This window comes from Stigmatopora nigra, chromosome 2, assembly GCF_051989575.1.
Source record: "Stigmatopora nigra isolate UIUO_SnigA chromosome 2, RoL_Snig_1.1, whole genome shotgun sequence".
In the NCBI taxonomy this organism is placed as follows: Eukaryota; Metazoa; Chordata; class Actinopteri; order Syngnathiformes; family Syngnathidae; genus Stigmatopora; species Stigmatopora nigra.
Window position 1 is genome coordinate 17,229,531 of NC_135509.1, and position 11,585 is coordinate 17,241,115.

The 11,585-nt window shown below is 37.9% G+C and overlaps 1 protein-coding gene and 1 long non-coding RNA gene across 5 annotated transcripts; one reads left to right on the top strand and one right to left on the bottom strand.

The window, feature by feature from the left end:
* The first annotated feature begins 651 nt into the window (after nucleotides 1-651).
* On the top strand, nucleotides 652-2,870 carry LOC144191803 (uncharacterized). Of its 3 annotated transcripts, none has more exons than XR_013325016.1 (6): nucleotides 652-779; nucleotides 951-1,036; nucleotides 2,219-2,302; nucleotides 2,367-2,476; nucleotides 2,540-2,627; nucleotides 2,682-2,870. It is a non-coding gene; the product is annotated as an uncharacterized LOC144191803 (long non-coding RNA). The 3 variants fall into 3 exon arrangements; XR_013325018.1 differs by having other exon boundaries at nucleotides 658-779; nucleotides 2,703-2,870; XR_013325017.1 differs by lacking the exon at nucleotides 2,219-2,302.
* Nucleotides 2,871-3,607: 737 nt separating this feature from the next.
* map1lc3b (microtubule-associated protein 1 light chain 3 beta) lies at nucleotides 3,608-10,523 on the bottom strand. Of its 2 annotated transcripts, XM_077745017.1 has the most exons (7): nucleotides 10,230-10,523; nucleotides 8,230-8,285; nucleotides 7,580-7,686; nucleotides 5,650-7,483; nucleotides 5,163-5,340; nucleotides 3,792-3,863; nucleotides 3,608-3,708 (listed from the first exon to the last, which is right to left on the bottom strand). In XM_077745017.1, exons 1-4 carry the CDS (start codon nucleotides 10,267-10,269, stop codon nucleotides 7,315-7,317), a joined length of 372 nt encoding a protein of 123 aa, XP_077601143.1. In that variant the 5' UTR covers nucleotides 10,270-10,523; the 3' UTR covers nucleotides 3,608-3,708; nucleotides 3,792-3,863; nucleotides 5,163-5,340; nucleotides 5,650-7,314. The 2 variants fall into 2 exon arrangements, with proteins under 2 accessions (XP_077601143.1, XP_077601150.1); XM_077745024.1 differs by lacking the exon at nucleotides 5,163-5,340.
* Nucleotides 10,524-11,585: the final 1,062 nt, after the last annotated feature.

The following is an 11,585-nucleotide window of genomic DNA, read 5'->3' on the forward strand; positions in this document are numbered from 1 at the left end:
GTATACCAGCAAAAGTTATCCTTAATCGTATGTTGTTTTTAGCGGTGCGTACGGCAATATCGATAAATGATGACATGCGTAGATATACATAGAGTAAATATCGTGGAAGCAAGCATGGAGGAGCCACATAGTAAGAAACGAGTTACCGCGAGTAAACATGCGTCGTACGTACGGTGTTTGTACGGGTTTTTTGGGGGGGTTATGCGGGGAATCTTAATCATTTATAAGGGCAGTTATCAGCAGAGGTTGACAGGTATGAATTATCATTTAAATGTCTAGAAGTAAAAAAACAAACACCAAAGTGCATGTCATCACAATGTTCATAATGTGCAATACTACTGTATTTTAAAGGATTAAAGCCCAACCAAAAAGTATTTACGGCCCACAGACGTTAGGATGAATACAATGTATTTTTTTTAAGTATGAAAGCCCAATCCACGCGTATTTACAGCCCCGCCCTCGCTCCACCAATGCATGTTATTATGAAAACAATGTATTTTTCTTTTAAGTATGAAAGACCAACCAAAATGCATTTACAGCCCTTCCACACAAACATATGCTGACTAATGCATGTTAATATGAAAAAAATATATTTTTTATGTGTCCTTTTTTTAATAGGCGTGGCCGAGGCCAGAGTTCAAATAGCCGACGTCAGACCCCAAAATGGCCGATCGGGCCAGGGGCCAGGATGGCCGTGCGTGCACTGCAGAGCAGCTCAAAAGTGACGATTTGCCGACGAAATCCTGCCAAACTTCTCACAGGACGACGCTGCGCATTTGGTACGTTGTCATTTGGGGATTTCGAACCCCCAGTTCTCGTCTTAAGAGTTATTTTTGAGGCGATGTAGCCCCATGTGTATGCAGACAGCAAAATGTTTGCAAACAAATTGGCTACATTGCGTTCCCGATCGCTCCTTGTTTAAAAAGAAATCATTCCATTGTGTGTTTCAGTCACTCAGCGAGCACAGACTGCGGGGAAACATCAAGAATGTGGCCAAAACGACCAGAAAGGAGCAGCTTGTCGACGCCATAACAAAGTGAGTCATTTTTAAATAGTTCTGATTTTCCTTTATTCGTGTAATATTTAAACGCCATCGTTCAGTGGTCAGGGCTTTGCGCAATTGGCTCGATTTTCATCATGGTACATCCAAGTTTTTTTTTTAAATAACAAAAAACTGTGGATAAGTCACCCACACAAATATCATTAGTGGATGTGTAAGGAATAAACGGTAATCCCTCGATTATCGCGGTTAATGTAGACCAGACATGGCAAACTGTAAAGTAGGCTAAGCCCTATTGAAGTAAATTTAAAAAAAATACTGTAGTGGCAAGTGAAGGAGTAACTTCTGCTTGAGTTTCTATGTGGCTTTTCACATCTTTCTGAACTTACAAAAAAAATCTGCCATGTAGTGTAACTGAACATAAATTATAAACTTTCAGCCCCTTAACTTTTAAATGTAGTTTTGACAAAACAGATTTATTTAACAATAGTGCAGGTGTCATTTTTGACTCATTTAAACATAAAGAGAAAAACAAACTTTGTATATTTACTTTTTTTTAGAATGAATGGATTTGAAATAATTGACTGAAAACTTGAGGCAGAAGTAGGATTTATTTTAACCTTGTAGGGCCCTGTCCAGTGTTTTCAAATTTCCCACCACGTGATCAAGATCCTGATAGTTTTGTGGAGGAAAACGGACTGATCATTTTTTTAGTCTTTACAGCAGACTGTCTAATATTGCCTTTTGATGTTTCATAGAAAAAGCTAAATGTAGGAGGTAGTATTGTCAAATGTTGACGTTCGGCGCTAGTCTGTACTTTAATCTATTGTGCCTTCACTCCTTTTTTGGTTTCCTGTGTATGTCGAGATTGGTTCTGCCAGAGCCTATCTCGACATAGGCAGGAATTCTGAAAAACAAAAACATTTCCAAGGTCTTACCTTTTATTTTGAAAAAAAACCCTCATAGATTTGTTCTGCCTGAGCATATCTAAGTTTTTTTCAAAATAAAAGGTAAGGCCTTGTGAATGTTTTTTTATTTTTCAGAATTTCACCCAGGGGGACTAGGTTTCATGCCTGAGCTTATCTTGACATAGGCAGGAAATCTGAAAAACATTTCCAAGGTTTTGCCTTTTATTTTGAAAAAACTCATAGATTTGTTCTGCCTGAGCATATCCCTAAATAAAAGGATTGACCTTGTGAATGTTTTTTTATTTTTCAGAATCCACCAGGGGGGGACCTGGTTTCTGCCTATGAACAGATAGGCTCAGTGAGAACCAGTTTATGAAGATTTTCAAAATAAAAGGTGAGCCTTTCTCAATGTTTTTTTTATTTAACTTTGTGTACCGACTCCTTTTTTTGTTTTTCAGAATCCAGCAAGGGGGGCCTGTTTTCTGCCTATGAACAGAGGCTCACGCACCCTTGTTTTATGATGCTGGAGGTCAGGGGAGAACCACTATGAACTTTTTCAAAATAAAAGGTGAGCTCTTATTTCTTTTTTATTTAACTCTGTGTACTGACCCCCTCTTTTTTTGTTTTCCAGAATTCCACCAGGGGGTGGAGAAGATTCGTTTTTTTACGATGCTGGAGCACCAACGGGAACCAGTCTATGAACTTTTTCAAAATAAAAGGTGAGCCCTTCTCATTGGTTTTTTAACTAACTGTACTAACACCCCCTTTTTCAGTTTTCGAATCTTCTCCACCAGGGGGTGGAGAAGATTCGATTTTTTACGATGCTGGAGCACCGACGGGAACCAATCTACAAACTTTTTCAAAATAAAAGCTGATATCCTGTTTTTCCATATTTCCACCTGGTGACAAGAGGAATTACTTCATCTTATTCAAGTTTTTCAAAATAAAAGCTTTGAAATGTATACATGTGTTGGTCTTTATCTAACAAAAAATCCAAGTCACAATTGGAATTAATATATTTATTTACAAGTAAACATTTGAACTTTAGCACTTATAAAAACATTTGTAAATTTATAAAAAACACTTAGAAAATAAAATCTGAAAAAAGGGGGGATAAACACTTAGAAAATAAAATCTGAAAAAAGAGGGGATAAACACTTAGAAAATAAAATCTGAAAAAAGAGGGGATAAACACTTAGAAAATAAAATCTGAAAAAAGAGGGGATAAACACTTAGAAAATAAAATCTGAAAAAAGAGGGGATAAACACTTAGAAAATAAAATCGGAAAAAAGAGGGGATAAACACTTAGAAAATAAAATCTGAAAAAGCGGAGATAAACACTTAGAAAATAAAATCTGAAAAAAGGGGAGATAAACACTTAGAAAATAAAATCTGAAAAAAGGGGAGATAAACACTTAGAAAATAAAATCTGAAAAAAGGGGAGATAAACACTTAGAAAATAAAATCTGAAAAAAGGGGGGATAAACACTTAAAAAATAAAATCTGAAAAAAGGGGGGGATAAACACTTAAAAAATAAAATCTGAAAAAAGGGGGGGATAAACACTTGGAAAATAAAATTTAGAAAAAAAAACACTGGGGAGATTAACACTTAGAATTCTTTCTCCAACATTAAATGACAACCTTCTTACCTCAAAGATCTAGTCAAAAAGCTGTGGACATGAATGGCCAGTGAAATGTCATGATTTAGGCTTTTATTGAATTTGGATTTTCAGAAATACAGAGACTCCATATGATGCAAGAGAGACATCTTCAAGTGGGCAACCAAGATACCTCAGGCCTGTTGCGTGCAAGAAAAATAGCAAAAGTTAGAATATATAGAGACTGGACATTCAACTTTTTTTTTGTGGGGGTAAGTTTTACCTTGATCAGTCCCAGTCTCCCCTTCTGTAACCTCAACTGTGATCTAGGCACACAGAAAGCTGCATCTTGGTGCTAAACAGAGAAAAAATGCACACAAAAAGCACAAGTTAGCATGTAGACAGCCTGGAGATTCAACAGGTAGGCTTAGTTTTTATTATTATTATTGGGAAGTAGTGTTATCTTGATGCTAAATAGTAAAAACTTGATTTAACCAAGGCATTTGGGGGTTGCCAACCAATTACAACATAGAGAAATCTTACAAGGAATTTTAATAAACAATCAAGACAAAGAATGAAAATAAGTTAGCAAGTGCTATTTCCCCTTTTCCAGACAAGACGATTAAATATACAGACTGAGGTTAACAGCTAGGACAAGGGTGTCAAACTCGGGTTGGTTCGCGAGCCGCAATAAGGTCAACTTGATTTCACATGAGCTGTACTATTTTTGAAATATTTTTGATATACTTTTTCTATTTAAGTTGGATTAAAAAAAGCTGCATCGAAAGCCCTAAATATTGTTTTTTTTAAAGATCTAAAACAAATGTTTGAGCCATTTTTTTCTTCATGAGGGAAAATATTTTGTAATATTTGTTTTTCATTTTAGGGGAAAATGTTCAATATTAGCGTGGAAAACAATTTCTAAAATAAATGTATTTTTAGATTTTACAATATACTTTTCTTAACTTAAAAACACAAAAAGTAAAAAATGGATCAAAAAAAATACAATTGTTGATTTAAAATGGGGGAGATGAGGTCATATAATATACATGTATAATCTTCATTTAAATTTGATCCTAACAGAAAGCCAGCACTCATGATTTACTTTCTCAGGCCGCTTAAAATGACATGGTCAGCCAGATTTGGCCCCCGGGCCGCTACTTTGACACCAGTGAGCTAGGAAAAAGTTGTCTTAAATTTTGTATACGTGATTTTTTCTGGTAAAAACAGAACAATTACAAATCGGGAACGGGTATTTAGCACACTTTAGAATGAAGACGATTACATACAAAACAACAGGAACTAAGTCGTGCCTCTGGATGTCGTTCTACAGTGAACACTTACCCAGGAAACTGTCGGTTGATGTCTTGCATTGTTTGATTACATTTAAAGTCTTGCTACACGACTCAACAATGGAGAGAAAACAGAAAACATGCTTTTTTAAAGTCAAATCGTGACGCTAATGCTGACTAGAAACATGATGTGGCACAAAGCCGGTCGAGAAAAGAAGCCCATACTTAAATTGTCGACGGTGTGTTAAACCTGGTATTAAACTAAGAGATTTGTTGGCGTTTTGGGCTCAATTAATTGCTGAAAAATCTCCCGATCGCTTGATTAAAAACGCATTTAGGCGAGTGAATTGCTTGACTCTTACCTGTTGGCGTGCGTCGGAAAAGCGTACCAAAAGGAAGAGTGACTGCGGGTGCACTCAATTAACTCCGCTCCGTCGACAATAGGCGTAACCACGCCCATATTGTTACGTCACATTAAAGTGGAAAAGATGGTGAGTTGCTTACCGCGCTCCTAAGAGGCGGTTTGTCCTCCCAACCAGTCTATGTTTAGAAGATGACAAATAATAGTCGTGAGTTGTGTGGTCTTGATGCTATAAAACAGCATACCTGTCAACTTGTACGTTTTATACGTATTTTATACACGTTTTTTACCATTTAAAATCACGTACGCCGTACACTGACTTTTGTACGAGGAAAATAAAATTAAAAAAACGCCAATATTTATGAAAACCGATCTCAACAAGACCGTTTTGGTTAAAATCCAGATAGTCTCGTAGGCTGGTAGCCAATATATAAGGGGAGTTAACGGCAGAGGTTGAGAGGTATGTGTTATAGTCACATTTTACTCACCGAAAATCCTTTTTATTTGTACACAAAATCCATCCTCCTTTTATATCGCCATCAAAGCAACAATATCCATATCTTCCCCTTCAGCCATTGTGATGACAAAACCACTATTAAATCAACACAACAATATATTTGCTTGTGCAGCTTGCTGCAGGTAGTTTGTTGAAATCTGATTGGCCAAAGCAACAGTTTTGTCGACGGTCATTTTATCCTGCTCGACCCTTGTAACCAATAATGGCTGACATGTGGCAAGAAATCAAACAAACATCCATTTTGAACTGTAAATGAAAACAGATTAAAAAATGATTTGCACTGAAAATGGCAGCCAATCTGGCACTTGAAATCCAATTGGAGTGGACACCTGCTCGGAAAAAACATGCATAAAATAACAATCTTTTTTCTTCTTCTTTTTAACCATTTATTGTTAACAAAATACCAACATAAATACACATATGGCTATTGCTCAGTGTGAATGTGTGCAAAATGGAGGGGCTGGAAGACACCAATGCTCTCCCCTCTGCAATAAACACACAGTGGCTTTGACTGATCGAATACAGAAATAGCTGGAAAGATTGATATTTTTTTACCATGAGAGTTAACTTAAACAAATCCAAATGATAAATAAAATACTGCGTTATAAAAGCAGTCAAAGCTCAACATAAAAAGCACAAAGGACCGCGTGAGCAGTGTGTGCGTGTGACGATTGGCAACTGCAGCAGCAGGAAATCAACCCCGTGGACCAAAGTCAACACACCCACACAACTACGCACTTATAGGACCCTCTTCACTCTTCTATATCTTACTAAAACATCTATTTGAGTCTAAAAACAAAGAAAGAGAAAGCAAAGAATCATCACGTTTTGCCACTGGGCTAATTTTAGTGTTCACCTTGCTCATTGCTGGGTTACTCATTCACTGCCATTGACTGATTGCAGAAAGCTGGCAGTTAAAGAGGTGTCAATAGAACCACTGGATATTGTTATATGACACTGTCAGTTCAAATAACATGGGATGAATTTGAAGCAAAAAGCAGCAGGCAAACTAGAAGAAAGAGTATAAAAAGTGGACGTAACCTCATTAAATGGCGTCAAGACGCGACCGCATTCGGGCCAGAGGGTGGAAGTCGACGTTATATTCGAGCGTTTCCGTTTAAACGGGTTGCCTTTATTTACAAAATGAACAGAGTTGAATTACTATTTTGATTTCCTTCCATACGGCTGGACATGCAGTTGAGGCTACATCCACTAGAGGGCGATGCTTCAAATCCACTTTAGTTTTGTTCATTTGCTAATATAAAGATATAAAAAGCAGCGGTACTGCACTACTTTAGTGAAACAAAACGGCTAGCTTAGACGTACCGAAAGATGGATAGAGGAAAAGTGGAAAATTCACCTAGCCACAACACGGGAATAAATGCTACGTTGCCATGACAGCCGACGGGATGGGATCGAGTTTGGAACCGAGGTTGGGGGGGGGGGGGCTCAGATGCTCTGCCCCGAGGACCCCCCCAAAGCGGAAAAGCCTCTACTTGGCATTTACGTTTAGCTGATTCAGTTAGACTAAAGTGGCGTTACTACTGGAAACAACACGGAAAGGAGCAACTTTCAAAAAAATAATAATAATCATACAATTGTCCAATGGCTGGCCAGAAGGAGTACGAGAGGTCATTCACTGGGGGGCGCCGAAGGTCTCCTGGGAGGCGTAGACCATGTAGAGGAAGCCGTCCTGGTCGCGCTCACGCTCGTACACCTCCGAGATGGAGGAGGAGACGGACACCATGCTGTGGCCGTTGACCAGCAGGAAGAAAGCCTGGTTGGAGTTGAGCTGGAGGCGCCGCCTGACGATTACGGGCGGAAAAATACCACGTCAGGCGAAGCGATGGACAAAAAGACGATTCAGAATTAGGTCTTGACCATGAACTCCTCAGCCTTACCTGATAATCTTGATGAGTTCACTCATGTTGACGTGGTCTGGCACCAAGAACTTTGTCTTGTCCAGAATGGGCAGCTGTTTTTCTCCCTTATACCTTTCAATGATCACCTAAACGGCACACACAAAGTGCTCAATGCACATTGAATCCACAGCGTAAAAGGTATTTTTATTGCAAGGGATGACCAAAAATACTTTCTATTTTAGGTCAGCTCAAACTAAATGTTTGATATTCTCTAAGGTCCATATCTAAGAGGCTTTAGTCTTTAAAAATCATATTTGAAGCATTTGGGGCGAAAGGCAGACTAACACACTGGAGACTTATTTTGAATTCCCCTTTTAAGTGATTAAAAACAACAAATGCAACGTGACACATTTTCACACAGTGCACAAAGTAAAAGTCTAAAATGTACTACAAATTGGACAGCTTTTGGCCCTGGAAGAACGGGCCATCTGGTGGACAAACCCGGGTATTACATCTATAACAGCTGCGGAAGGATACTTCAGCGGTGCAGGGCAAATTTTGATATGCTTAAATTATTTTAAGACATTTGTATGTTGTTATTTTTTTTAGATTAAATGTCATAGTATGTGACAAAAAGGCAACTTTGCATCAAGACACAAGTGAAGCATCCCTCAAGTTGGAACACTTACAGGTATCTTGTTAGGGTGCTGCTCTCGGATCAGTCGGACATCTTCTACCCTCTGATCTGCAGGTACAAAAAAAAAAAAACAGAAAGACATGTGTCATTACTATGGTAATAATTACACAATTGTATTGATTTGCCTATTTAAGTGCCTAAACAAAAATAACATGAAAACGTAAGGAACCTGAACGAAAATAAACAATAAAATAACCTTTCACGAAAATGGAAAATATAGGACATTTCTAACATTGTGAAATTGTAATTTCTGTCATTAAAAAGCTTAGGTTCTCATCAATATACCTATTTCTAGTTTCAAATGGAATACTTTGATATTTTGCATTCACAAAGACAGGCATATCAACTTCCTTGACCTAAATAACATGCTTTTGATTCATAGTATCCTAGAAATACCTTATGCGGTGATTCTTAAGATTTTCCCTTCAAAGTAACACATTTGTAGTCCCTATTAAAAAAAAATGCTTATATGCAAGTAAATATGGTAGTGATTCATATTAAAATTTTGTTAATGCCTCTGTCCCAAAGGGTATAATTCCATATAATAAGTTTGTGTACTTTGAACTTATTAAGTGAACAACAGTATCCTTTGGTGGTCAAAATTACATAACTTGTTCCCATTAATGCCGCAATCAGGTCAAACTCCAAACTCGTGTACTTCAGAGTTGTGTTTTTGATTGAATAATTGTGCATTTTCATGCCATCAGTTGACAGACAATGTTCAAATTGAATTTGAACATTCAAACTGTTTATTTTAGTGGGGAAATATGGCACAATGTCCTCTGATAACATCCAAATTAGGTTAAGTTCACTGGCCAGAGACAGGGAAGCTCTGTGGTTGTTGTTTGTCTCTCATAACACGTCTTACTCATCGTTTTTTAGTGGACGAGACAGAAAAGAAGGAAACTAGGACGTTAGCGTAAGGAAGACGGACGGTTAGGACGGTTGAGGTTTTTTCCCCTGACATTTTTCCTCTTCTTAATGGTGATTTTTTTTTCAAACAAAGGTGGATAGATTGCAGACTTCTTAGTAACATAGTGAGAATAAACAGTATTGAATTTTAAGGGAGATTTTTGTTTTTAAATGGCTGTTTTTGCCTAATCACTAAATTGTAAGGTTTATAATCCTAAAAGAAAACATAACGGGATAATTGGCACAACAATAAACATTTAGGTGATGTGTACTGTACTTGTGATAGTGAAATTATGCACGTGGTTGCCAGGTGGGCCACGTTTTACCTTGTTAGTCCAAGCTGCGACCACTTAACTCGTCAGTGATGGTTTGTACTGGAAATGGATACTGGGACACTAACATTGTTCCATGTTTTAACAGACATTTCTTAAAAACTTTGTTATTCTTACATCTTACTGTTATTTCTTTAGTGTTGCGTTCAAGGACAATAAAGACGTTCGAATTGGGATGTTGCTCACGTGCGTTCCCTGTAAACTGACACCAATAAACGTGACTCTTAACCGGAAGTGGGCTTCATTTCCGTTAAATCGGAATTGAAAGTAGACATGGACAAGTACACACGACGCATACTCTGGGGGATTTATTCCGCAGAAATTTAAACAGGCCCACTTATTTATGTTATTTTATTTTTTATTTTCTATGTTTATTGTCGGGAAGGCACTTCTTGTTGTTCCCGAAAAGTGTCCCATCCCCCAATCCTGCAGCGCAGCCCAGTCCTGTGTTATGTTTCGACACCACATTTGTTTTCGCTCTGCCACTTCACAAACACACAAAGTCGTGACAGAATGTACATTTGGCTATCTACTGTAGCCTATTAAAACGCGTTTATAACTGCTATCAAATGACAAGACGGAGAGGCCCTCCAGTCGACAAAATCCATCTGCCCCTACTTGTGTTTGACGCAGTTAACACTCCTAAGAGGACAAAATGAGGGCCAAAACTCGGGGCATTTTGCCTTCTTATTCCCCCAATCGGCTTATAATGAGACGGTAATAATAAAATGTATGTGAAAACACCTACCGAATGTTCTTCTTTGTTTGAAGGATTTCTCTGAAGGCATACTGCGTCAAAGTCGTCGTCCCAGTCGACAACGGAGGGAATTGGGGGTGTTAGCAAACAAAAAGGCCGCAGTTGACGACACCGTCCGTAACAAAGGTGGCGTGAAGCTGTGTGGTAATGGCAGCCAGGAGCTGTTGACGTTAGCCGATGCGCTTCGACGTGCTCGCTTCCTTCCTCTGTGTTTTTATCATGACGAGCTGGGAAAAGCGAGCAAAACAAACCAGTCAGCTGACCTCTGACGTCACACCCTCACTTGCCTCGGCCACCTGCGACTCAGTTTCTGCGAGATGAAGCAACACGTGCAGTACGGCGGTGTAAACAACTCTAGTCGACGTGTTCTTTGAACATACAATTTGAGGGTCTCATTTCTTTTTGGCAATTAGAGTTCTTGCGGGCCGGGCCAGTTTATAAATTCACTCGCTGGCGGCGCTAGATCCATTTTGACAGGCAAAATGAGGTGGACGTCTAGCACCGTCAACGGCACGATAAACATAAAAATAAACATCTATTGTTGTCAATTGGCACATTTTGCGTCTTGGAATTTTAGCGTTATTAGTGGTCGCGTCCTGTAAATGTTGAAACATTTCCTATGTATTTTGGGCATGTCTTCAATGCTTCCTGCTCCTTGGTTCTGGTTCCTGTTGATTTTGGTGCATTTCAGCCTACTTTCTATAGATTGTATGTCACTTCCTGTTGATTTTGGTGCATTTCCAGCCTACTTTCTATAGATTATGTCACTTCCTGTTGATTTTAGTGCATTTCCAGCCTACTTGTGTAGATTTTAGTCACTTCCTGTTTATTTTGGTGGATTACTATCTTTGCTACTTATTTATTACTGATTGATTATTCATATTATTTATTGATTACATAGTATCTGTTTGTTGTTGTGTTTGTTGACTACTCATTTTTTATTAGTTATTTATTCAGTATTGTTATTTATTGATTATTAGTTTTTAGTTATCTGTTCACTTTGTGCTTTAAATCTGATATTATACCTTCGATAATAAAGCATTGAATTCAATATTTATTGGTTTGAAGGACTATATACATCCTCTAAGATCTTTTTTCTTTCATATTTAAAATCATTATTTTAAACAGGTTCGGACTAAAGCTGGTTTGCACTTAAGCAGGTCAGTTGGACTTGAGTAGTAATATTCTGAAGTAACATTACTCTTGATTATCATTTCTGAATACTCGAGTGTTATATCATTCCAAAATATTTCAATATAATATTCCCAAATTACTCTATGGCCATAATAAAACCAGTTTATTTTTGGAGCAACTCAGTTTCATCTATCACCTTAATGTCAGCTAATG

Bases quoted from the DNA above. Each gene is read 5' to 3' on its own strand.
- map1lc3b (XM_077745024.1), bottom strand. From the start codon at position 10,269: ATGCCTTCAGAGAAATCCTTCAAACAAAGAAGAACATTCG. The intron at 7,687-8,229 runs GTAAGTGTTCCA...TGTGCCGTTTAG, and splicing joins AGCACCCTAACAAGATACCT to GTGATCATTGAAAGGTATAA. The intron at 7,484-7,579 runs GTAAGGCTGAGG...CGTAATCGTCAG, and splicing joins GAACTCATCAAGATTATCAG to GCGGCGCCTCCAGCTCAACT.